The sequence below is a fragment of the Paroedura picta genome, chromosome 12 (genome assembly GCF_049243985.1).
Source record: "Paroedura picta isolate Pp20150507F chromosome 12, Ppicta_v3.0, whole genome shotgun sequence".
In the NCBI taxonomy this organism is placed as follows: domain Eukaryota; kingdom Metazoa; phylum Chordata; class Lepidosauria; order Squamata; family Gekkonidae; genus Paroedura; species Paroedura picta.
In genome coordinates this window covers 28,949,319-28,976,324 of record NC_135380.1, presented here as the reverse complement: position 1 = coordinate 28,976,324, position 27,006 = coordinate 28,949,319, and the positions used below count along the sequence as shown (strand labels likewise).

Below are 27,006 nucleotides of genomic sequence, written 5' to 3'. Positions count from 1 at the left end.
CCAAGACATGCACTATCGCAACATGCTACAAACAAAACAATCTGCTCCTTTTCCAAGACAACTTGGTTAAGTGTCTGCAGCTGGCATTGCCTTGTGAGACCTGGCTGCGTAAAATGGGCACCTCTGCTGTTTCCAGCCCCAGAGCCCAGCTTATAGCAGGCTGAGAAGCATTCCACGTTCCAGAGTACAGAGCTAATCCAAGCTAAGAGGGAGAGGAGGGACAAGGCTTCCAGAACCCCATCAGGGCCCTACAACCTATTTACATTATGTAAGTCAAGTACGTCTGCATGATTCATTCTGCTTGAAGAATTGTGCATTTCACTGAAGCTTTGCTCCCTGGCCACTGGAAATCCGTCATACTCTCTGTGCCATCAAAGATCTCACCAGATTTCATTGTTCTCTCCGCTTTAAGGACTAGACATTTGGGCTTAGAAAATGAAAATGAAAACAGATGTTCTCAAGAAGTTGAGTTTTCTGTCCCATTGCAAATTTTGCCTCTGTATGGGTTACTCGGAACCCAGCCCGAAGCCATTTGGGCTTCCTCGGTATGGTTTGGGGAGAAGGAAAAATCCATGATGTTTTACAAGTCATATTTTAGATGACTCCATTTCCTGGCTGTTGGATTATTTCTAGCTGAATTCTAGCCAGAGCTTTTGGTTGTATGGGAGTTTAATCTGAATCAGTATTGCTAAAATCCATTGGGAGATTTTCTAAAATTATTTGTGGCTGCAGTCCAAAACTCCGGGGGTTGAAAAACACACAGCAGTCTCTGCCTAACAAAGGACTTGCCCATGCAGTTGACAATGTGTTTGCTGACCCTGAAATGTCATGGAAAAGCCCCTGCTTGCATGGAGTCCCCTACATGCCCAAAGGTACTATACATACCCTCAAACCATGGATTATGGCATAGTCAGCCTTCATGTCCTACAGGCTCCTTCAGCATTCAGTGAGATAAGAATTTCACTGCCATCAATTAATGTGAAACACATTGACCAACAAAACTGCTGAATGAAAGAAATCTTGGGAAGTTTCACCTTCTCAGTATAGTTTGTATGTTCCAAGGATGAATTGTCTGCAGTTTAGCAAAGCTGTCAGGACTTGGCCAAAATTCTCAAGCCAGTCCCTGCTATTTCCTTACAAGGTACATTGTACCATGTACCAGCCTGATCTGTGTCTGCAATGGAGTAAAAATAAAACTCCACCCCAACCTCTGTTACTGAGTGCTGATAATAAAGGTAGCTTGCTTGCCAGGCTGTAGTTTAAAAATCCAGGAGCTCTCCCACTAGGAGCAAAAGATAAACCCCCTCATGCTTTCCTCCTTCACACTAGCATCTGTGCAGTTCACAGAACTGCTCTGGGCCAATCCACGCAGCAGTGTACTGAAAACATAAGAAACATTCAAGACAAGCAGGGACTTTATTCCCTCAGGAGACCACTTCCCCTGCGGAAAGCTTGTTCGCACTGGCCCTGCTCTCATTGGCCTCACAAAGACCAGAGAGAGCCTATACCAGGGGTAGTCAAACTGTGGCCTTTCAGATGCCCATGGACTACAATTCCCATGAGCCCCTGCCAGTGGGTCATGGGAATTGTAGTCCATGGACATCTGGAGGGGCACAGCTTGACTACCCCTGGCCTATACCATGGAGATCTGCTGTGTCCCAAAACAGCAAAGAATCTCAAAGGCTGAGGGAACTGCTCTTCCCCCTGTAGCTTGGCAAGAAACAGACCTCAAGAAAGGAGGCTAAGAAATTACTAGTTTCCATTCTAACCTTCCCAGTTCCAAACAGAAGTAGCTGGAAGGTACTCAACTTTTGCATTTGGTCATCGGAGTACGGCTTTGGGAATGCAATATTTTTCAAGAGAACTCACAGCACAGGTGCAAGTGACAGAGCCCTGATCCAAGCTAGGCGTGCAGCGTGGTGGCCCCAGGAGCTCTTCACCCCTCCCCTCACCTTTTCAGGTGCAAAAGTAGTTCCCCTCCCTCCTGGCAGAAGCAAGAAGTGGATCTGAAAGTGAGGGACGTAAGTATCACACTAATTTAAGCCCAATCCATACACTGATGAATGCAACACCCACCTCTGTGTAGTGGGGTGAGCCTGAGACTCCAAAATAGACAATACTATGGGCATACTGTGACTGACTCAGCAGCTCATTAAAGCAAAAGCTTTTTCTTACAAGAATCAAGTGCTTAAAAATTAAAATTCCAGTTTTGCTAACAATCTCTGCAGTGCTGGAAAATTCCCAGTCATGTAGCCTCCTCAGCTCCTAAAAATTTGTGACACTAGGGAATTTCTTTCTTTCTAGGGAGGTGCTTGGTGCCTCAAAATGTGAGTTTGGGTCCTAGGAATTAGGGTCTCTCTCTCTCAGCCCTGTGCTAGAAGATTGTTAGAGGTACACCTAATGGTTTGAAAAAAGCCTAGAATATATTTTCTTGCTCCAAATTGTCAGCGTTTGGTTGCAGAACATAGAATAACCATCATTCTCAAGCCCTGTCTGTTGAAGATGGAGACTGACATTTCCCAGAGGCGCAGTCTAACAAAAGACATCAGAATGCACTTGACAGACAGAGAGCAGGAATTCCTGCTATGGAAACTCTGCCAGGGTGTCAACCTCAAAAAAACGAAAAAGAATTCAACCTCCCAGAGTGTAAAGGCTGAACAGGCTTGTCAGTAGACGGGGTTCTTACACAGGTTTACACCAGTGGCAGTCAACACGTTAGAATGAACATGTTAGGCCAGATGCTTTGGATTGTTTCCTCATCATGGTTAGCTGATGGTAGACAAATACATCCTCTGGGTTTCAGTAGTCTCCTCTGCCTCAGTTCTAGGAACAGTAGCATGAGCGGCAGGCTTGTTGGTTGTTTCGTTCAGAGAGGGCACTGCCCTACAATCTTTGCTGGCCAACCAGCTCATGAGGGCCAGGTGTTCAGCAGAAGGCAGCACCAGAAGCTGTTAGAGATGCCAGACTGATTGTGGCTGAGGTGTCCAATCAGTAGAAGGGGCCAAGTACACTAGGAGTGGATTGCCACATCTTGACAGCCCATGGTTGCCATGGATTGAAGGGCATGTGTCTGAGCAGAAGTGCCACCACAAGCATCCCCAGGAGATCAGGAAAAACACTTGCCATCAGTACTGGAAGAGGATGACCTGTCAGGAAAACCATACATCAGAATTCAGCAGCTTTGGAAGGCAACATACATGACTCATTGAGAACTAAGGACTTTTTAAACCAACAGAGGAGAAGGCAGGGGCTGGCTATCCTTTCCCCTAGTATGCAGTTCGGCTCCTTTTTCAACATTAGTAGACTTCTTCCCATCCCATGCTACTCAAGCCTTATTTTTGCCCTCGCCAGCTTCAGATTAAGCTCTCTGGTTCTTGTAGTCAAATACTACCTTCCATAGTTGTCTGTGTTAGCTGTTCCCACTGCACCTTTCTTCGAGAGGCCTAGCTGGCACTGGCTCTGCTCTCCTCTTCCCCCTCTAAAGACAAACACCATTGGGAGGAGAACTTCACTGGGATTTGAGATTCGGGCCAAGTAGCCTGTGTACAAGTGAGGAGCTCGTGCTCAGGCAAAGCCACTCCAGCTGAATGTCTGAAGCTGCTTTAGAATGAGCCGCAACATCGGTCCATCTAGTACAGCATCCAGCCAAGTGTTGTCCCAGCTGGCAGTTCTCCAGGTTTGCAGGCAGTTAGGTCTTTCCCAACCCTTCTATCCTATATTTGGTACTGGATATGTTAAGGATTCAACCTAGGACTTTTTGTATGGAAAACTAAGCCTTCATCCCCAAAGCCCCCCCCCCCCCAAAGCCTTAATTCAAGCATCTTTCTCTTCTCTAATCAACATTGTGCCTGTGATTTGGTGTGATTTCCATAACTTCTGCCTTGGTCACTGTGCCTCCCTAGGATGCTGCAAGTATACCTGAGAGCACAAGATGGGCAGTCCCCCCCCAAGGTGAGAGTGTTAAGCATTAATCTGACCCAGCCCACAAGTTCATTGAATGGCACCCAAGATCTTCTACATTGGGCCAGCATAAGCATTTTAAATGCCAACACTTGGAGGACACTTTGTACATGCAGAATGGCCAGAAATGGGTTAACACGATGAAATTTATACAGAGTTTCTAGCCAGTCCAAGGCTGTGCTGGCAATTATCCAGCATCTTTCCGCTTGTGTATCCAAAGCAAGTCTTCTGGCAAGTTTGTGAATAAGTGATTCCTTTGGTATCAACTGGAAGGGAAAGAAAGATAGCCTTTACCTTCTCCCCCCTACTTGATAGAGGTCCTTCCATGTCAGCTTTGAGGTGCACAGGAGGGGCAGCGTAAGGGAGCCGGCAGTGCATTTGTCCACACTGTACCTGACCTGCGAACGAGAAGGCAGCTTCGGGCCTTATTCTTTTGTGCCAGAGATCAAGTTCTCATTACTGCAGTACTGTTTGTAGATAGCTACCACCACCCCGTCTCACCCTTCTGCAGCACGTTATTAATAGAGCCAGCAGTGCTGAGGGCAGTGGATGATGTGTAAGAAACAAACACATTACGAATCCTTAACAAAGAGTAAACAAGCCTTGCCAGAAGAGATTTTTTACCAAAGTTTAGTATCCTACATGCGGTACAGAGCCATGTACCAAATATGGAGCTGTGTCTCCCCTGGAAGCCTGTGGGCCACAGTAGCCATGCTCAGTCTCTGCAGGTGGCCTCCTCCATTGCTACTTCAGTACCTCCTTGGTTGATTTTCATCTTAATACATGTTGGCTATAACTTCTGTACTTTTCTCTAGTGCCTGCAGTGAGAGCTTTCCTTAGAACAGGGTACCCAACAGAAACCTAGGGCTGGGAAGTAGTCCCTGCTGTCTCTATCACAGCCCATTCCAGGTTTGTGTAAACAAGAACGGATTGAACGGGCCAAGTTACTGGATCAGACTACCTAGTCTCTTGTAACTGGCAGCAGCTCTCCCTGCCTCAAGTGGAGAAAAATCTTTCCCAGCACTTGCTACCTGAGACCTTTGCAACTGGAGATCCCAGGGATTGAACTAAGGACCTTCTGCATGCAAAGCTGGCTCTTTACAGCCTTCTGAACCATATATGACCACCCCACTATGTAGCACTAAAACAAGATTTCAGATCCTCGAGGTGAACATGTTTGTGCTGCTGTAAGACAGAGCTAACTTGGGCAAGATGCCCCTCTCCAATCTGCGTAGAAATTACATGTCCTTTTGACAGGGCCAACATGTCCCTGAGTGGTCTTTGTTCCCTCACCAGCCCTAGCGATAATACTTAACACTTGAGGGTTTAAAGCTCCTCGCATTGTCCTGTTGCGATGCAGGCTGGTATTATAATCCTTGAGGCAGAAATGAGGAGGCGGGTGCTGAGGCTGAGAGGAAAGGAGTGGCCACTTAGGGACAGAAGTGAGATGTGAACTAGGTGCCTCCTGGCATGGAGTTCAGCCTGACAGCCCCTGCGCTACACTACTGCGAGTCGTGCCTGGAGAGCACATGTCAACACTTACTTTCTATGTAGCTGTGGAGCGTCACCATCCTGGCCCTCTCTGGGCTGCTGAAGGGAGAATAGTGGATGTCGTCAGACAGTGCTGAAGGGATGCGGGACTGGGAGGCTCCAGAAGGGGGCACCGTGTGTTGAGGCGTGTGCTTTTTATGCCGTGCTCTGCAGTTCTGAAACCAAACCTGGAAGGAGAGAAAACCCACAACGAGGGGCATTTTGAGAGGAGGACCTGATATAAACCTAAGCTGGTATCAACAGCAGCATGTGGTTCCTGCTTAATAGACAAAGACTTCTACACTACTTGGACTATGTAGGGATGGGAGTTGGTCATTAAGATGAATGAAGAAAGATAAGAGAGAGACAGTAATGGAGCTAAGATGAAACCAGATTGCTCAAAAAGTCTTTTTTTTCTGGTAAAAGGAGTGTCCTGGAAGCCCTCATCCTTGGAAACAGTAGCCTTGGGTTCTATATATCACTTTAGCCTAATGCACATTTGTGATAGTAAAGATGCATAATACATAATTCTCTTACAAATAAAAGGTTACAACATTGTAATGTCTCCCTTCTGCTTCATTCTAGTCTTGACCTATAAATGTAGGTCCCAAGGACCTGCTGTTTTGTTGTATTCTCAAAAATGATTCAGAGCTCAGGAATAGTTTGTGTCAGTGGTCTCCAACCTTTTTATCACCGGGGACTGGTCAACACTTGACAATTTACTGAGGCCCGGAGTGGGGGATAGTCTTTTGCTGAGGGATGTCGCCGCTGCCACCTGAGCCCCTGCTCCACTTGCTTTCCCTACGGCACCCCTGACTTCCCGCTGCCCGCTGCGGGGCGCTGCCAGCAACAGCTGCGCAGTGCCACACCGATGGGAAGCCCCAGCCATGGCAGCCGCCAGGGAGCACCAAAGGTGAGTCGGCAGCAGAGTGGCAGGGCAGCTCCCAAGGCAGCAGCCAGGGAGGAGGATGAGGAGGAGCCACAGCCCGGTACCGACTGATCTACGGACTGGTCCCAGTCCCCGGACCAGGGGTTGGAGACCACTGGTTTGTGGTACAGGCCTTCTAAAATTGCCCTATTTAAAACAGGGGACAGCTTATGCATTTGGAAGCTCCCCGTGTGAAAAACTATGCACTTAAAAATATTGCTCATTAGGAGAAATAGGCTAGCTTTGTACATGGCTGAGATTTTTTACATAAGAGTGTTAAAATATTTATTTTTATTATATTACTTGTCTGCCATTCCCGGCCATGCCTGCTCATGGCAGTTTACAGTAAAATGATAAAATCACATAAAACAGAAGAAAAATATACAATCTCATGCACTGGCGATAAAACTAATCTTCTCCCTTCTTTGCACACACCACTGCAGCCACTCACAGTCCCAACCACCATCTTAGGAGGTAACTCCTGCCCAGATGACCGGCAATTATGGCCTATATAGGGAGGGACCAGATCTTAGCCCAGCCTCAACCAAATGCCTGGCAGAAGAGCTCCATCTTACCTGCCCTGCGGAACTGAGATAGTTCCCTCAGGGCCCTTAGCTCTTCTGGGAGCTCATTCCACCAGGTTGGGGCCAGGACCAAAAAGCCCTGGCTCTAGTCAAGGCTAGGTATGCCTCCTGGGGACCAGGGACCACCAACAGATTCAAACCCACAGAGCGAATTGCCCTGCCGGGTGCATAAAGAGACAAACGGTTCCTCAGATATGCAGGGCCCAGGCTGCAGATGGCCTTAAAGGTAAGAACCAAAACCTTGAACCTGATCCAGAAGTTAATTGATAACCAGTGCAGCTGCCTCAGCACTGGCTGGATTTGGGCCCTCCAAGATGACCGTGTGAGGATCCTAGTGGCTGCATTCTGGACGAAGTGTAATTTCTGAGTCAGAGATAAGGGAAATATATTATCCCTCCACTTCCATTCATAATCATAAATTCCCAGAAAGATGTCACGTGTATTTCTTTAACACACAGATCAGTGCTTAAATCAAACTTCACCCCTAAGCCATTTTGCCAGGAGTCTAGTGTATTAGATTATTCTGCCTTAAGCTTTTAACAGTTTACAGTCTTTCCTGGCCTGATTTTTTTCCCTTCCACCAAACTGACTTTTACTTCCCTTACAGAATATGTACTGTTGGTCAGCATTCTCTGATCGCCCCTCCATAGACTACAATGTCCAAACATATTCCATTATTCAAACAGCTGGATAGAATTTTCCATCATGGTATGTTGCAAGCTTCTCAGGAACATCCTGTTAGCCATTGTCAGAGCCAAAAGCCAGGTGCTTTTTTGGTCTGATCCAGTTAGGCTGCTGCTGTTTTCTACTCAGTGGGAGCCATTTTGGTTGCCATGAGGTCTGTGGCTCAGTTGTAAAGCACAGGTATAAGGTTCCCAGTTGAATCCCTGTCATTTCCACTTAAAGGATGCTAGGTTGCAGGTGTTGGAAGGACCGTTCTCTTTGTGGAAGCATGAAGAGTTATCGCCAGCCAGAGGAGACAGTACAAAGTCAGGTAGACCCATGATTTTACTGTTTTTGAGACAGTTGATTCTATTCATTAGCCAGGTTCAAGGCCTCACCTGAATAACTCTCCTGCTCAAGCCTGTCATGTCTGCCAGCTTCTGAAGGGTCTGAGCATCTGGGTTGTTATCCTGAGCAAATTGTGCTTGCATGACCTAGGTGAAGAAGTATACCATAAGTAACCCAGGCACACTGCCAGCATCCTCCTCCTGCATCCTACTGCCACACCCACCCAGGCGCTCTACCTGCAATTGCTCTGCCGTGAAGGACGTCCGTGCTCTCTTGGCTGGCTTTGGCTGACTGTCTTGCTCAGATGGGACTGCCCCTTCCAGTGTGATGCCATTACCTGCAAGAAAACAAACAGACCATCTTAAAAACTAGGCATGTTGCTGAACAAAGCTGGGATACACTTCTACTTGGGGTGGGGGAGCCTTTGATGTGCTTCCTCAACTGAGCTCTTATGAAAGCAAATCTCTTGTTGGCAAATCACTATGCACTTGCATAGATGTATTCAGATCACTGCATAAAAGGTTTGGACAGTGGATTGAACCTAGACATCTGCTCATTGCACCCATCATGAAGCTGGCGTCGTTCTCCAGGTCACAAGGTGAAATCAAGGAAGGGTCTTCATCAATTCCCCTCCAGCTTCAGATTTCTACACAATTCGTTTTAGGGATTTGAACTTCCATCTTTCTGGTCCTACCCTTGCCCTTTTAACCTCCCTCCTCCAGAAACTGGAAACCCCCATCCTGGAGAGTAGACTCATAAAAATTAATACGAAAATAAAGACCTAGGATATTAGATCATCCAGTTCCTTCCACCCAGCTGCCCTGCACTAGTCATTTTCAGCCTCCCCCCACCACCCTTCCCCAATTGGTATCTACATCTAAAATGGCTTTAATGACAATAACAGAAGTAGGGGAAGGCTATTATTACGCCTGCTGATCCTGTTCCATCTGATATCATTTTGTTAGTGAAAAACGGGTCCTGGTCATGATCTATCCCTTTGCCAGTATTTGGCTCAGGAGGAAGGGTTGGTGAAAAAACAATACCCTGCATTTCCTAGATCTGAACTCGTAAGGCATATAACTCCATGGCTCTTCCAGGATCCAGAGTTCCCTGTGCCCTTTGGCACCGCCCCTTTCCCTTCCCATATGTTGCAATCCCTCCTAGCTTCCATTAGCTGTTGGATGACAACAGACTGACCTTTCCCTCCTCTGGCAGAATGCATACTGTTGGTCACCATTCTGTGTTTCATCTTCCACTGATAGAATGTTCCTGAACATTCCACCATTGCAACCAAATTAAGCCAGAAGCTTTGCCAAGGAATAAGGGCTTAAGGACATGAGCCACTTTTTAGGCTACCCCCGTTGCTCTTGCAGGCTTCAGAGGACTCTGGCAATCAGCACCCATTTTTAAGCCACAGTTCCATGCAAGGGACCTGGGCTAGCTGCAGAGGGAGACTCCAGCAACTGTGGGAATCCAGCAGCTGCTGAGCTCAGGCATTCCCTTGCCCTCTGAGATATTCAGTTTGGAGGCAAGATTTGGGATGTGATTATCTTGGCCCAAGTTGAAGGATTTTTTTTAGCCGTTTGACTCATTGCTATAGGATGATTAATGGGATTCAGGCTTTGGCAACATCTGTTTATTTTTTCTTCTGTAGAAAGCCCTCATGTGCAGGCAAAATTGCTTTGTAATTCCTGGAGGAAACATGCACACCAACTGCTGCTCGCCTTTACATCCCCTCCCAGGAGCCGACAGGAAAGGGCATGCCACCCCACCCAGCTGCCACCTGGCCTCTGCCCATTGCCTGCCCTTAAAGCTGACATTGTGCCCTCTGACAAGCAGCATCCTGAGCTTCAGGAAGGGTTGAGGGGGCAGGGCAGAGAGTGGCAGGACAGAGATGCAGCTCCAGATGCAGCTCCAGTGCAGGGCAGGCAGCAGGGAACACATACGATAGAGTTCAAGGAGATACAGAGGCCAAAGCAAATGCCAACCATTGCAAGGGCTTCACTTCAGTCACAGCTGTGCCCCAAAACTTATTGGTTCAGACTGCAGGGACAGAATTCTCTCTGAACAAATTAAGCAGGTTTAATCTGAGCAGGGCTGCACAGCACTCCACTGTGGAATCTGAGAACCGGAGCAGAAGGGGGATCAAGACTGAGAACTGGGTGCCTCATCAAGTCCTGCCTCTGCCTCTGAGGCCATTCTCAGCCTCAGTCCCCAGTCTATAGAATGGAAACAATGCTGATCTCCATCTCTAATATGTATTGCTTTATATTTTATTATTTTTTTAAAAATCCATAAACCTCACTGCAATGTATTAATAGGATCTGGTGGCATCTTAACATGGACCTCTATGAAGCTCTTGGCCAATTTGAAGTTCAGCAGAAGGACATGTCAGCCAGAAATGTGTGAAATAATAAAAGAGTGTATTTCTGAGCATCCATGGCACTGTTTCCCTTGCACCAAACCACCCCATCCATTACAAATGTATTTCTTCCTGAAAGTTAGAAATCTCCTTTTTGCCCAGCAGCTGTTCAAAAGCTTAACAAGGTATGAGTGATCAACAAAATAAAATGATGGGAGTTGCAAAAGCCCAAAAACTATCTACTCTGAGTCACCTGATCATCCACCCACAGGCCTCCAATCCAAGCCATGGTGCATGCCACAAGCAACCAGAAACAGGAAAGCGTGAGAAGAAAACCCACAGCAAAGGCCTCTGAATGGTTTGATCAAGCAACATTTTAGAGAGGAAGACCAGCTTCCTCCCCACCCCCTGACAGAGTGATCAGTGAGATCCTCAGCAAGCCAGCCAACTCAGTCTCCTACCACTGCAGCCAAGGAAATATTGTGCACATCCCAGCTGTTATCTGCTTTTCCTGGATCCAGCAATGTGGCCAAGGGGAGAGGAGGCAGCAGCTGAGTACCCTGAGCACCTCACAGATGCCAAGCACTTTTGGAAAGGTGGGGTGGATGGGTGGATGGACGGACGGACGGACAGACAGATAGATAGATACTTTCAACATTTCTTTCAACTTGGCTGAAAAGTGAGATAAAAATGCACCAAATAATATTGGGGGGAGGTGTTAAAAGAAGTCAGAGTGCCCTGCAGTTGCACCTGGGTGAAGTGAGAGGTGCAGTTGGAATTCCTTCCTTCCTGAGACATCCCATGATGACTAAAGACATTTTTACCTTCAGCAAAAGAACCCCAAATGTTCCTCCTTGCATTGCAGGAAGCAAATTCCAAAGTATAATTCCACCTAGCAGGAAAGATGGGCTTATTTGCAACATTTAAAGGACAGGAGCCCTCTTAACGTCTGACTCTAGCTTCCTGTGGTCATCTGTCACTCCCATCCCCTTAATTTTTGTCTGTATTTAAAGTGTCATCTCTGAGACTGAGTGGGAGATTCTTATACTCATAAGCACCCAGAGCTTCCATCCAGCAAAGAAGAAGAGAGTCAAAGGGAGCCTTTGCGGTCTCCTGTATTGTAAGGTGGATTACCATTCACATTCTCATTTTGCGCATGGAGATCTGAGACAAAGAGTGATTCCCCACTTTGCTTGAACTGGGCCACCCAGTGAGTTTGCACAGCCCAGTAAGCATCTGAGCCTAGGTCCAAGTTCAACCCTCTAACAAGTGGGTGGACCACACTTGCCAGGCTGCATTGCAAGCAAGCCTCTTCACCAGCCCACTCTGGCATCTTGTTTTGATTTTGTTTTCATCTCCTTGCTTAAATCTTGTAAACAGAAACACTGATTATTTTCATTTTGAGATCCCCCCCCCCAATCTTCTACTTCTCCTCCTCCAAAATCGTTTCCATCTGTTGTGCAGGATGGCCTGCCACATGCCCCCACTCACATTTTGCTCAAGGAAAAAGAAAAGAAAAAAGAAGAGGAAATCAGACAACTTCTTAACACTCGGGAGGAGTTATTTCTCTTGGGAACTACATGCACATTAATTTCAAAAAGAAGGAAAACATCAGGACTGGGGAATATCACATGGCCTCTAATCTTGAATTGTTTCCCCCTCCCCTTTGTATTCATTTGGAAAGTGAGAAAACTAGAAAAATGTAGTGTCTAGGGAGGAAAACGTGAATGTTCTTAAGATGCCAGCTGTACATATTCTAAAATAGTTATTAGATAGTGTGTTCAATTACAGAATCCAATGTCTTGTTCAAGATTTCCAACAGTAATAGTTTAAGTAGTAGTCACACCTTCACTCTAAATTGTAAATGACTCAATAAACACAGGCTAAGTTTACTAATGGATCTACACTGCTGAGCTAGCCATATATGTACGATCTCGGTTGGTTTGTTCATTTCCTTTATCCAGGGCAATCCGTACCCATCCAAAGATGCTCATGAAGTCAGACGTTATTTGATGGCACTTAACACACATAGTATGTGATGCAAGTGTAGCCAAACTTCTCAGAACAGTGGCCAACATTCAACAACTGTCCAAGTAGGTTTCTCAGAATATCCACCATGGTCACATTTGACTTCCAAAGAGGAAACCTTTTTTTTAAATGAAGGGATTAGGAGGAAGTTGAAAGAGAAGGTCAGGAGGGTCACCTCGGAAGGGTGCTTGGCGTTTATGTAAAACCATGATCAGCTAAAGGGTACAATGGAGATCAAGAGAAGTGCTAACAAATCCAAGAAGATGCCAACATAGTTTAGAGGCACAGTCAAAAAAGCAATACTGTTAAGAAATCCTTTTATTTTTTATGACGATGATGTTTTGTCCAAATGAGGAGAACAGAAAAGAGCACAGACCCGAACAAAACAATTTAAATTGATGACACAAACAAAAAAGAATTTGGGGTACAAATTAATAAAACTAACCATGGATGTTTCCTCCCATACATCAGAAGCAGAAAACCAGCCACTGAGATGGTGGTCTCTTAGACAGCACAATGGGAACGGTTTACCAAGGGAAGCGAAAGCAAAGAAGTTAAAATAATTCTTTAAAGCTCACTTCACAGTGGAAGACACTGGAGACTTATGATGGAACCCCTGCTTTGAGGGGAGAGAATCTAAAGAAATGAGCCAAATAGAGGGGACAGGATATGAACTTCTACGGCTAATTGACAGGTCACATATTTAACCATTCACTGGCTCCAGACAGAATATGTGCCCAAGAATTCTGAAAGAAATTAAGAGATGGTTTTCTAACAAAACACACATCACGAAAAGGACTGAAAACAGCTAGTATATCACCATTTTCTTTGTGAAAAGGGATCCAAGAAAACACAGGCTCATTGATGGAAAATGTCGCTACACAGCCTGAATTATCAACCAGAGAAGCGCAAGCATTCTAGACAAAGAATCAGCTTGGCTACTGCAAAAGCCACTCTTGCCTCACCAACCTTTTAGAATTATTTAAGAGTCAACAAACATGTAAATGGGTTGAAAAGACTCCTAAGAGGACCTCTGCATACTGGATCCATGGGCAATCAATCAGCAAATTAAATCTAAAGTGTCAAGCAATGTCTTTTAGGCAAACAAACAACCCTACTTTACATGTTCACTGAGGAGAGCTGAACTGGCTGCATCTCTCCCATAAAGCATTTCAGAGTCGGCATGGGCAATACAAGGAAAAGATCTACTCAGTGTTCAACAGACAAATTCTCTGCTACGAATTATTAGGCGGGGGGAAGGAATTTAAATGCTCAGGATTATAATACCTTTGCACAGCTTCACATGGAATAAAGTATATAGTTTTGCTCATCGAATCTCAAAAGAGCAGGAAAAGGTAGAGTAAATGACTCCCAAAATAATCAAGGGATCAGAACACAAAAGGAGGAGGACATGATAGAGGTTTATAATACTATGCAGAGGGTAGAGAAAATGAATAGAAATATTATCCGCATTGTAACAGAATTGAGGATGACCTATTTAAACTGATAGGTAGTATTTGCAGGACAAGCAAAAGGAAGTGCTTTTCACAGACGACTACCATTGTGGAATTCACTGTGATGGCGGCTGCTATCTTAGATTAGAACCTTGGATTAGGTTAAAACATGATGACTATCAGCGACTATAAGGTTTCATAGATAAATGGAATCTCCACTCTCAGAAACAATGTCCTTCACTTACTGGGAAGTCGGCAGCAGGAGATAACCGAAACCTTCATGCTTCCTACAATCATAGAATCATAGAATAATAGAGTTGGAAGGGACCTCATGGGTCATCTAGTCCAACCCCCTTTACTATGCAGGACACTCATATCCCAATCGCTCATCCACTGTTACCTGCCACCCTTTGAGCCTTCAAAGAATCAGTCTCTCTGTCAGATGGCTATTTAGCCTCTGTTTAAAAATTTCCAAAGATGGAGAGCCCACCACCTCCCGAGGAAGCCTGTTCCACTGAGAAACCACTCTGTCAGGAACTTCTTCCGGATGTTTAGATGGAATTTCTTTTGAATTAATTTCATCCCATTCATTCTGGTCTGTCCCTCTGGGGCAAGAACAATTCTGCTCCATCCTCCATATGGCACCCTTTTAAATACTTGAAGATGGTTATCAGATCCCCTCTCAGTCGTCTCCTCTCCAGACTAAACAGACCAAGCTCCCCCAACCTTTCCTCATACATCTTGGTCTCCAAACCCCTCACCATCTTTGTTGCCCTCCTCTGGATACGTTCCAGTTTGTTAACATCCCTCTTCAACTGGGGTGCCCAAAACTGAACACAGTACTCCAAGTGAGGCCGAACCAGAGCAGAAGCATCTGGCAGGTCACTGCTGGGAACAGGATGCTGGCCTACATGGATCTTTAACATGATCTAGTAGTTTTCTTACAGCCAAAAATGCAGTGAGTCTAGTGTTTGTTGCACTTAAGAGGGCAATCCCAAGCAGGTATACTTGTACCTCTTCAATGGGGCTTTCTCTCAGGAAAGGGTTCTTAGGATTGTAATCAAGTATACGAAAACAATTGACTAAATACAATCTTGTAAGCTAAGGCTGCAGGTCTGAATCCAACTGTGCTCATTTGTTGAGTTTCCAGAAGAAGGCTGTTCAGAGGCAAAGCTGATCACACATGCACATGTGTTACACTTGCTGACTCACAGCTAAACATCTGAATGGCCTCCCATCCAAAAGCACTGCCAGTGAGATGACATCATGCAACATGAAACTTATCCTATGATATCGAACCTGTGACTACTGTGTTGTCATTTGAATCCCAACTGGATGAATCACCCATCAAATGACAAGACATGATGGTGAACCGATCCATTTGCTCCAAGGTAAATTTCAGTTTTCATCTCATAAAGGTCTGATCGTAACTAAAACAAACAACAAAAAACCACCACTTGCAGCTATTTTCAAGGAAATTGCCTTTATAAAACATCCAGTTTTTACCACCATCACCTCCGTCCGGGTATTTGACTATATTCTTGTTCTTGTTCTAAAATTGGTGGAATTACTTTCACTGCCCCAAACTCAAAATATGAAATTTTGATCTGAAACGGAAATCTTGAAAGTGAAGGTTTACCTCCAGATCTCTTAATTCTTTCAGTTGCAGGAGGTCTTAAATACAAAACCTACTATGATTTCAGGTGTCACCTACTGTCCAAAGTCTGTATACCATGTCAGCTGTCAGATATAAAATAATGAAGCAAAATATCAAAAACTGGGTTGAAAATGCTGAAATCAAATCCATTTTTGGCAAACATTGTATTGCTGACAGAATCCCTGAAGAGTATTTGAAATCAGAATTTCTCAGAAGTGAATTTTTGGAAGGAAACCGATTCCAGCTGTAACCATTTTTCTCCTATTGAAACTCCATGGAGGATATTGTATGCCAATTCTTCATTACCTAGATGTAGTGGGGAGGCCAGTCTAGTAGGGGAATCCTGCTGGTCAGCTCTTCTACTCACACAGAAGGCAAACAAGTACCCCAGAGGGGCCACGTACCATTCTCCGCTGCCCGTTTCAGGTTCTCTATCATGGTATCGTAGTGAATCCGGCACAGGACTTTCTCTTCCACCAGCCCAAACTCCTCTCCTGTCGACAGCTGCCTTTTGCAGGAGAAGCAAGCAAAGCAAGCAAGGTGATAGGCGTTGCCACGAGCTCTCCTGACCCAGTCGCTGGCATAGATCTGTCTGCCACAACGGGCACATTTTGTACCAAACCGACTGCAAGGAGAGAAATGCAAAGAAACAGTTAGTGCATGCTGTATTGACTAGCTGCTCTGCTAAGAAGTCATCTTCTTCTAAGGGTAAATTAAACTATGTTCTCTGTTCACAACCCAAAACAGCTCCCCCAGGGCAGAGAAATTAGAGGATAACCATAGGAACAAGGGTGTGTTGCATAGCCACCTGGCCCTTTTAGAAAAGGGCATAGCAACATGCCTGGTTTCCCAAAATTAGACCATTTGAAGTTGATGCACCAAAGGCATATCCCTACTGGTAATCTGAATCCATTGGGACATGTCATAACTGCCTTCCTTCAAAGAATCCTGAGAACTGTAGTTTCATGAAAATCACAATGCATAATCTCTAGGGTGGGAGAGGGTAAGTCATCACGATCAGCCTGGCTCACGGTGGTGGCAGTCGAGAAGATCATTGAGCTGAGTGAGGCTTGTACAAAGGGATTCCTGACAGATTATTCTAAATATGTATATACCACTCACCTCATGTGTTGAAAACAATTACAATGAACACTGAAAAATTTAAACTGCGACTATAATGTGATTTTTAAAGATCTAGGTAAAAGCCAACAAAATACTTAATATATCACCCAAAATGTCTGCCTACAAAATTAGCTTTAAAGGGGAATTCCTTTGCAGACAGGAAATAAAAGTTTTCTACAGTATTTCTAGAATACCAACAGTTTGGGAGAGAGATTGTTCTACAGCCTCAGGGCCATAATTGTAAAGGCCCTGGTTCTAGCAAGAAATCAATGTATTGGCAAAGTCGACAGTAACTGAAACAGGGCTGTTTTAACTAGATTGAGTCCAGTGTTTGTCCCCTAGGACTTGATCATCACTTGTATTAGAGCAATGGTCCCCAACCTTTTTCTCACCGGGGGGCAGTCAACACTTGACAATTTTACTGAGGCCCAGGGGGGGTAGTCTTTTGCTGAGGGATGTTGCTACCGCTGCTTGAACCCCTGCTCCACTTGCTTTCCCGCCGGTGCCCCTGACTTCCCACTGCCCGCGGGGGGGGTGCTGCCAGCAGCAGCTGCGCAGTACCATGCCGAGGGGGAGCCCCAGCCATGGCGACCACTGGAGAGCACCAAAGGTGAGCCAGCGGCAGAGTGGCAGGCCAGCCCCCAAGGCAGTAACCGGGGAGGAGGACGAGGAGGAGCCATGGCCCAGTACCGACTGATCCACAGACCGGTCCTGGTCCCCAGACCAGGGGCTGGGAACCACTGTATTAGAGACCTGTTTTCATGATGCAGAATGTGCTCTAGCCAAAAAGTCAAGGACTATACATTCAGGTTGAGGAAGCTAGCTCCAAGCTCACAGTGAGCCCTACCACCTCTCTGTCATGAACTGACAATGCTCTGTCCCCTACATTTGGGGCATTTGGGTACCACTCTCTACATGGTCCTGGGGCATTTCATCACTGCCAGCTACTTTTGATATTTCTGCTCTCCGTGATTCATCCAGAAGGGATCCACCACCTTCCTTGCATATGGTTTTAAGGACCCAGCCAGAAACTCGTTCTCTAAGAAGGAAGTGACTGCCACCTTGCCATGGACATAACCTTTTCCTTCAGCCCAGACAGAACCTATTAGCAAGTCACATTTTGCCCATAAGGTCCAGTTGCTGACCCCTAGGTTAGGTTTACCTCCCTCACCCTCCCCCCCCCCTACACAAAAATGGTCACAGTGACAGGATGCCCTTCACAGCATGTTCTGCTCTAGTCAAGATGTTGGTCCATTACACTTCACTTCCTTCTGACATAAATTTTTAAGAATTCGTTGCTGACTTGGCCCTTAAAGCACATTGCTGCGGTGAGTAGACAGTCCTATTTTCAGACTGAAGATGGTTTGGACAAGTTGTCCTTTTAACTTTGCAGATTTGCACCCAAGTAGTGCCCAAGAATGAGGTTGCTCAAAATTTTCAGGATGTGAAACTCCAATTCCTGCAAGGGAATTCTACTGGCGGTGGGGGGGGGGGGGGAGAGAACACATCTAAAAAACTCCCTGAAACTGACTCAAAGAACAACAGCCTGCTTTGGCACATCATCCCATCTCTGGCAGTTCCCACTTCCATGTGCCCAACCTGGACTTAAGTAGCAAGAGAAAACCTTGGACCAAAACCATCACAGACAATAAAATGACAGAAATCAATCCACAGAACATTGTCCAAGTTGATACCAGTACAATCCTATATCGCTCTTGCAAAGTGTAAAAACTGACATGGGCAGAATGTACAGGGGGGGAGAGATGCAAGTTAACTTTTCTTTTTTTTTTTTAGCAGAATCAGTGCCAATTTGAAAAAAAGAAGGAAAAGCACGTAGCAGCCGCGTCTGAGTCTTTGCTAATTCCTTGCATATGGGGAACGCGGCAAGCCGACTTTGCAACGCTTGGTTTACACAAACTGCACAAACAAGAGAGCCGTGTTAATTAATTTTTCATTCCTGCAACAGATTCAAAATAGCATTACCAATTCAGTCGTTGGAAATAGCATTCCCAATTCAGTCGCTCGCTGGCAAGCAAGAACCAGCTTTTGGTTAAATCTGCCGTGCTTACCAGTGGTGGACAGCTCTGCCACTACCTGGGCCTGCAGGCTTTTAATTGGGGAGGGGGAGAAAGTGTAATAGATCAGCAAGAGAAAATTTATAATCAATGAGGACAAGCATAGACAGCATTGTTGTTAAATATTTTCTCTTTCATTTCAAATATTCCAAAATACTGACAGCCTTTCCTTCCAACTGTAAGTGCTAGGTTTTGTTTAGTCAATTGTACTCACATTGCATAATAATTGTATTTTTATACGGCTCTTAGCTGCCTCTCTGGACAGCGTGGCATATAACTTTTAAGTTAATAAGCTGATAACAAAGTCAAAACTGGGTCTCATCATGAAATACCAACAGAAAATCAGTGGGATGCCGCAGGAGCAAAATGAGGCGTATCAAGAGAAATGTATGGGAACTAGAACTTTTTTTAAAGAGACATTCCAATTCACCTCTGTTAAAGAGCCATATGGAAAGAAGATGAATTCCGCTGGCCAGAGCAAGTTTAAAGAACATAGCACAAGGAAACCAACCTGCAAGACTGTGGAGCCTTTGTGGCCACACCAAAATGCTCCCACAAATACCTCCACACCACCATGTTTGTCCCAGGGATTCCGCTCAAACAAATTGCTCTGCATCCAGCATTCAGGTTTAAATACTGTCATCAAGTTTAGCATCTTTGCAATCAGGAATGGGTTTAATTGAAGCGATTCAAATTTAAATGAGGGGAGGGGGTCAAGCTCCTATACTATTGTTTTTCTTTTTTTTAACTGCCAGAGCTTATTCTGGAACATGAATAATAACACATTTGGAATTCAGTGTCCCCTTTAAGTCCAACAAAGTTCTATTCAAGGTATGAGCTTTTGTGTGCACAGTACACTTCCTCAGATACAATGTGTAATTGTGCATGAACTTCGCTGGTCTTAAAGGGGACAGTGGATTCTAAATTTGTTCTGCTGCTTCAGACTAACACGGCTGCCCACCTGAATCTATGAGGAGAACATGAATAAGAAAGGGAGAGCCTCTCTGAGCATGTCCCCTGTGTGTTTTCCTCTCCAATAAGGACTATTCCATCATCGGTTCACACACTTCTGAGGCTAGGCCAGAGAAAGTGTTTTTAGAACCAAGAGTTGGACCTCCTCCCAGAGGATCTCTCCTTTTCCCAAGGGGACTGTGATACACAAATAGTCAGATAAATTTAATTAACATACATTTTAATTGTATTTTTGTACTAAGTCTGACCTTTGCGAGCTTCCAGGTGGCTACCCTTCCTCCGGTTCTCTCCTTGACACAAGATGACATCCCAGCATCGAACGTGAACGGATTTGATGTGGTTCAGTCACATCTACCTCACACAACCAGCTGCAGCCATTTCAAGGACACCTCATTCTCTCACCTCCCCCCATTTCCCAAATCTGTAATTATAACCTAGTGTACCTATGTTGGCTGAGATCTTCCTTCCTTTTTCAAATCACTCCGTATCGCTTCCTATATCTCATTAGCACAATTCACGTGTGCCCAAAATAGTGCTGATTTTTTTTTAATTGCAGCTTGATTGCAGGCTGTTCCGCCATGCCACTTCTTTCATGGCGGTACCAAACTCAGTTTGCAATAACAGCTGACTGATATTTCGCCTTTCAGGATGGAACAATTCTGTGACTTCCCCAGTAGCCTGGGGCTGTCAAAATGGATGGTTTGCAGACAAATTTAGCGCCAAGGTGTCTGTTAAATGTGGTGTGCAAAGCCATTTGGACTCTGCCATGTTGCTGTGTCAAAGCCCGTGAAAAAGCAGATGGCGCTGATTCTCCCACCCAGAATGGTGGCTTTCATGGATCTCTCTCAGGAGAAGTTCTCAACCTTCCTCCTCTAAAGATACACCAATAGCAAAGCAATATGCTCATTTATGTAAATTCAACCAATTAAAAGCCAAAAGATTGGTCTAATTTTAAAAAATCTCTAATGAGTTGACAATTTAAAAGACCAAAAAAATATCCCCAGTTCCAGGGAAGCCAGAATGCCATTACCCACTTCAGATTCTCTAGACAATACAGCAGCAAATTGAAGGGGAGGGGACCATTAAAGCATTTTGCAACAGGGCACAGAATGCTGGCTTTAAGTTTATTATAGATCAGCTACCAAGCCCTGTAAACATAAAGAGGGTCTTCATTTCCTTCTAAAGCATTTACTCAAAACAGCTGCAGGCACTTGTAATGCTCTGCTTCTCTTTGTAGGGAGTTAGCTACTTTCCCTTATTCCAGCCAGCAAAGAATTTTGGGTAACCAGAGATTTTGCATGCAGAGTAGCGATGATCAACCCGCATTTGGCCTAATGTCTCTTCTGGCTGATCTTATACGAGTCATTCTGTCACCACCAAAGGCATCCAAAGCCCACACTTTAAAGCTACGCATCCCCCACAAATCAGTGGCACTTCCCCTACTGCTATCTATGGTTTGTTTCCATTGATATTTATTTCTCCCTCCCTAGACCCTACCAGATGATAGCAAAATATTGATGGGAGGGAGACATATGAATCCCCTGGAATCATCACAAATTCGCGAGATACAAGAGAGGGGAACTTTAGCAGGCTGGTTCAAGGCGAGCACTGGGCCGTTTCCTCAGTCTTCCTGCAAAACCTAAGACGACCATTTTATCAGCACCATCCCGGCATCCACTGGTACCCTGAGATACTCCCTCTCGTAGGAGAATCCAGAGTGAGGCGGCATCTAACCACTGGCATTTTTAGTAATTTGTGGGAGGAATAATGTGGAGATCTGGAATAAGGTGGAGACTGGGGAGGGAATACTAGGTGACAGCCACACGCGTGCGCTCGCTCTCTGGGACCCCCTGTGCCCAGCAAAAAATGAGACAGGACTAGAGCAGGATGTCGAATGTCCCTGGGGTGCAGAGAGCGATGCAGCCACAGGTTCAAAGCCAGGTGCCCCCGGAGAGCTGCCCCTGGGGAGACTGGCCGGCAGGGAGTCCTTCTGGGAAATGTTAACAAGCACTGATATAATAGAAATAGATCATGACAAAAAACAATAGATGGGGCTGTGAGTTCTAAGGCATAGACCCATCTGGCTGGCCTGAGATAGACTGGAGAGGACTCAAGGCTCAAGAACCCGCTTGGTCTCCCGGGCGTCCTGGGGCTTTTTATTCGAGTGTTTAAGGGCAACATTCATGATGGGAATATAGAGGTCACCGACTGTCCTACTTTTTTTTTTTTAAGGGAGAACTGTTTATACTGTGGGGGTAGAGGAGTCCAGACTTTGCCCCAAGGACCAGGAAAAAATCTGGATATTGGTGCGCTCCAAAGGAGACTGACGCTTCGCACGCCTCAAGTATTCGAGGGCGGCCAGCCTTTCCGCCTCCGTCCCGGTCCTTGACAAACGCCCGGAGTCAAGCGCCCGGACCCCGGGCCCTCGTGGTGGCGGTGGCGGTGGCGACGACGCGCGGGGGCTTCGCGACACTTGGGCCCCGTCGAGTCCCGTCAAACTGGACGGAGCCCAGCGGCCAGGAGGCAGAAAGAAGCCGCCAAGCGCTGGACGCCGCCCCGGGATCCCGCTCGTCCTCCCCCGACGGGCTTAAGGGCGCCAGACGCACGCCGAGGGCTCCGTGGGGCGCTCTCCTTCCCGGCCCGCGTGGGTCAGGCGGCGGCCAAGGGTCCGCTCGGCCCGCGCCTCCCGCTCCGTCTCCCGCGCTGCCCTGGGCGGCCACCAGCAGCCCGCTTCCCTGCGCAGAGCCGGCCCCGAGGAAGCTGCCGAAGGACGGAACCCGGGAGCCCCCCCCCCTCCCCAGCCTTCGGCCCGCCGTCCAGGCTGCAGCCGCCGAGCCCCCTCGTGCCCCAAGCAGGAGCCGCACTTCGCTGGAACCCGGGGAAAGGACGCCCAGTCGGATCGTTTCCAGCGGTTTGGCTCAAGAAACACGACTCGGAGAGCGTGGCCTTCCCCATCCGCTGCTTCTCCGCTGTTGGAATCGAAGTCGGTCGGGCTGCGTGTAAACGCAAACGAGAGTCGCTTCGGGCTCGCCACAAACGGCGTGTGCGAAGGGCCCGGGGCCCCAGGGCGGAGGGCAGCGGTCTTCCCTCCCAGCCGCAGGCTGCCTCCTCCTGTGCCGAGCGAAGAGGGGCGCGTCCGGGCCGCCCTTGCCTGGCCTCGCCAGCGCGTCCCGCGAAGGAGCAGCGGGGCTGTGGGCAGCGCCTTTGCTCTCGGAAGCGTAGCCGGAAAGAGCCCCGGGAACCTCCAGCGCCGGGCCAAGACCCCAACCGCGCTGGGCCAGCCACTTCCCAGCCCCGCCAGGCGCGGGCAGGCAGCCTCCCACTGGCCCCGGCCAAACTCGACGGCCTCGGAAGTGGCCAGGAGGCACCGCGGGGGAAGGGGGAGCCGGGAGCCTGCGTTTCCGTCAAGGAAAGGCGGCGCACGACTCCGTCCTGTCCCAGCGCCAGGGCGGAGAACCGCCAGGGCAGCGCTGCCAAGCCAGCCCCGAGGGCGAGAGGGGGGGGGGGGACGCTCACCCGGCCAGCCCCTGCCACACTTCCCAGGGCGGAAGCGGGAGAGCTGTCAGTGGGCGGGAGAGCGCAGGGCCGGCGGAGCAGCGAGCCCCGGGCAGATCTCCCTCCCTTCCCCCCAAACCCGACAGGCAGAAAGTGTGGAGGGCCGGGAAGTCGGTGGAATAGGGGGGAAATTACAGGCGATATCGCCGATCCGTTTCCCGGTGGAGGATGCAGATGTGCGAGGAATCCGAGGCAGCAGCACCTCCCCCCCCCCCAAATTCTTGATGAGCAGCCGGGGTCCCAATTCCCCGCGCTCTCAGCTTCTCGCAGCTCTCCGTGTGCCCGGGATCCTCTCGAGGGGGTCTTCGGAGGGCCATGTCCCCTCCCCCGGTTTATTCGTGGACGTCCCGGCTTCTGCCCGTCCTGCGAAGCGCCTGGCCTGGAAATCGCGGCCGCCGACAGTGGCCTGCTTGATTCGGCTTCGCCCGGCCGTCGGTCCGAGCCCCATCCGGTCCGGTCCGAGCCCCATTGGGTTTCTTGAAAGTCAGCCAAGCCGGGGAGGGGGCGGCCGGGAGGGAGGGAGGGCCCCCGAATGGATAACTAGTAACAGCTCAAGAGTCCCAAGCCGGATGCCCGTCGGGGTCATTTTCAAGGTCCCAGGCGGTTCCCTCGGGTGTGACAAACGCTGCACTGTCGCGAGTCCTCCTCGGTGACGTCCCGATCCGTGTAGCGCGTTCACACGGGACCCCAGAGCTGCAGCCGGCACCCTGTGGATAGGTCCGTCCAGTCCCAGGTGGCTTCGCGGCCGTTGCTCCAGTCTTCCAACGAAATCCGTTTCCCGCCTCCTACGAACGGGGCTCCCGGCGGGCCCGGGGCTGGTCTCGATCCACTGAAGCCGCCGCGAGGCATCGGACAGAGTCCTCCCAGCCTCCCGCTGACCTCCTGGGCAAGCCTTTGCCCGACGGAGCCGGATGAGGCGCCTCCAACGAAAGCGGCTCGGCCACGCTGGCCAGCTCCTCGGGACAGCTCGGCTCCGTCCCTTTCGTGCCCGGCCATCTAAGCCCCAGCCTCGACGTCGGACCCCGCCGGTGTCCCGCTCCGAACCCAGCGGTTGAGACCGCCTGGAAAGCCGCAGGCGTCGCCCGAGGTCCGACCGGGTCTGCGGGGAGAGGGACCCAATTCCGGAGGAGGGGATTTTCCCCGAGGGAAGGCCCTTTGGCCGGCTTCCAACCGAATGACAAGCGGTCTTGAGAAACCGAAGCGCAAGGATCTGCGCCCACCCAAGCGCCCGCCAGCCCTGCAGCCCCGTGAGCGACTTCCAGCCGCTTTATTCTGGGTTAATAATCGGCAGGATCACGCAGCAGCAGCAGCAGCAGCAGCAGCAGCAGGTGGCAAAATCGAAGCGAATCCGAATGGCCTTTGCAAACAAAAGGGGCCTCAACCCCTTCCCCACTCCGGAGCCTCCCAGACGGGGCTCGACTCGAGAAGTCCTGTCCACACAACCCGTGGCTGAGTCCCGGAGAACACACCGCCAAGATCTTGAGCGCCTCGCCTGCAGACGCCACTCAAAACTCTAGACGGGGGGCGGGGAGGGTTTTTGCGGAGGGGCCCCTGTCTCCAGAAGAATCTTCCCCGCCTGGCCTGACTCTTTCTGGAGTCCAGCGTCCGGGGGTTGCGCCGCAGGTGTGGGCGGCCAGGGGTCCGGCGCCCTTCCCGGAGTCCAGGGTCTCCCTTACCTGAAGTAATCCATCTTGCAGAAGATCTCCTTGTTCTTCACGTAGCAGCTGTTCTGCTGGCGAAGGGAGGTTCGGCACACGGAGCATTCGAGGCAGCGGACGTGCCAAGTGAGGTTGTTCACCTGCCGGCAGAAGGGAGCCAGGTAAGGCGGGGGGGGGGAGACTCCCGCGGGCGGCTCGGCGGAGCCCCATCCGGCCTCCCTCCGCTCCTGTCCCCTCCCCGGCGCCGCTCACCTTGAGCAGGTACCTGTCCAGGATCTCCAGGCCGCAGCTGGAACAAATGTTCTTGGCCCCCGACGGGAGACAGGAGGACGCCGAAGAGGGCGGGGAGCAGACCGATGGTGTGGAGGGCGTGCTGGCTCCCGAACGCGCTTCATCCTTCTCCAAGGCACCGGGCAATGCCTCCCCGTCCGGCTGGGCCTGCAGCAGAGGAAGAGGAACTTGGGCGTCAGATCGACCGGGAGGTCACCCCAGGAGGGAGCGGGAGTGGGTAGGTGGGGGACCCGGAGCTGGCAGGGGGAGGCTCCTTTGTGGGTTACCCAGACGGGGCGACTGAGCGGGGAGGGGGTCCCTACGGGCAGCTTCAACTTCCCCAGTCCTCCTCCCGTGCCCAGACCCGTCCTCCCCGTCTAAGGCTTACCATTTGCCGCGGCAGCAGAGGAGCCGGACAGCCAGGGACCGGAGGCTGCAGCGCTGACAGCCGCGCAGGGCTCTATCTGCGGGGCTCCAGCCCCCCCTATATAAGCCGCGTCCAAACAATAAACCCCAACTTTGTAGTGGCCATAGAAACGGCGTCGATCAAAAAAAAAAAAAAAAAACGGAGCCGCGGAAGGTAGCGGCGGAGGGGGGCGCAGGGGAGGAGGGGGTGGCTTGGGAAGCGGCTCTCCAGGCACTCGCGCGGATGCGCCCTGCCAGAGCCGCCGCCGCCGCCGCTTCGTCCGCCTCCTCCGACGTCGCCGCCCCGAAGCACCTGCAATTAGCCCCGCTGCCCGGCCGGAGAGGCGCCGCCTGTCAATCAGCTGCCGTCGGTTGGGCCGCCAGCGGCAGCAATTAGCAGCTACCAACCTCCCCCTCCCCCCTCCCGCGGCACTTTCTCCTCCTTCCCCCCCCCCCACAACCAGCTCTTGGTGGAGACCCCCCCCCCCAAATCAAATGAGCGAAGGAGAACCAACCCCTTGCTCAAAACTTCTTCCAGGCATTCCCCCCCCTCCCACACACACACACACCAGTCCCCCTAATTGCTGCATCACCCATCCTCCCTGCACAGGCAAAACCGAAAACGATCCCCCGAGGGCAGTAAAATCGGCGGGGGAGGGGGGGCAAGTCTTCTTGTCTGGAAAAGCATCTCCTGGTTAACCCCCCCTCCTACACACACACACAGACCCCTAGCTAAGAATCAGCGATACAGGACGACAGCAACCCCCCCCCCAAAAAAAAATTGGACAGCAGCAAACGAAGGCATCTTTGAACACCACACCCCCTCCCCCACAGACATACAGCCTGCCAGGAGTGTCCCCCCACCCCCAAGAGCAGGACATCTTGCAAGGAGAAAAAGCGAGGCTTCTGTCTAGCCCCCCCCCCCCAGCAATGGAGTAGGCAAATTGACAGCTTCATTTGGGGGATGGGGGCCCAGAGAGGGCCGCCCCCAAGAGCCCTCCGAAAGTCTTCCTCAGATCTTTGTCCCGACAGGAGGGGGTGCCATTCTCTCCCCCTCCCCTTCCAGTTATGATAGTGAAGAGAAGGCCAACTGACCCCATCCTGCTTGGAGGATCGGGCCGGTCCTACTCCACCTCCAGCATTTTACTCCCCCCCCCCAACGCCCCCACGAAAGCCCCTCCTGCCCCCTCTCCCTTCTCCACGGCCGGCAGAATGTGCCCAGGGCGGGCAGGCGGACGACAGCCCACCCCCTGTTCATGGACAGCTCCCGCCCCGCCTCACCTTGGTTGGCGGCTGTTGGCCCTCGGGCAGAGAGGCGGCCGGCTCCGTCTTCCAGAACATGGACAGGCGAGCACTGAGCGCGGCGGTTCCCTTGCGCGGCGGCCGTCCAGACGGGACTCCGACGAGGCGGCTGCCTGGAGACGGAGGGCTTTGC

General features: G+C 49.4%; 1 protein-coding gene across 3 annotated transcripts; it reads right to left on the bottom strand.

The window, feature by feature from the left end:
* Positions 1–102: 102 nt before the first annotated feature.
* Positions 103–27,006, bottom strand: LHX6 (LIM homeobox 6). 3 transcript variants are annotated; one of them, XM_077307208.1, is made up of 9 exons: positions 26,853–27,006; positions 25,149–25,334; positions 24,915–25,036; positions 15,919–16,139; positions 8,250–8,350; positions 8,064–8,159; positions 5,504–5,678; positions 4,255–4,376; positions 103–3,146 (listed from the first exon to the last, which is right to left on the bottom strand). In XM_077307208.1, the coding sequence occupies exons 1-9, from the start codon at positions 26,910–26,912 to the stop codon at positions 3,126–3,128; spliced, it is 1,104 nt and encodes a 367-aa protein (XP_077163323.1). In that variant the 5' UTR covers positions 26,913–27,006; the 3' UTR covers positions 103–3,125. The 3 variants fall into 3 exon arrangements, with proteins under 3 accessions (XP_077163323.1, XP_077163324.1, XP_077163325.1); XM_077307209.1 differs by having other exon boundaries at positions 4,255–4,358; XM_077307210.1 differs by lacking the exon at positions 26,853–27,006 and adding an exon at positions 25,555–25,978.

Bases quoted from the DNA above. Each gene is read 5' to 3' on its own strand.
- LHX6 (XM_077307208.1), bottom strand. From the start codon at position 26,912: ATGTTCTGGAAGACGGAGCCGGCCGCCTCTCTGCCCGAGGGCCAACAG. The intron at 25,335-26,852 runs GTGAGGCGGGGC...CCTCTGCTGCAG, and splicing joins GCCAACAGCCGCCAACCAAG to GCCCAGCCGGACGGGGAGGC. The intron at 16,140-24,914 runs GTAAGGGAGACC...CTCTCCTTGCAG, and splicing joins TGCAAGATGGATTACTTCAG to TCGGTTTGGTACAAAATGTG.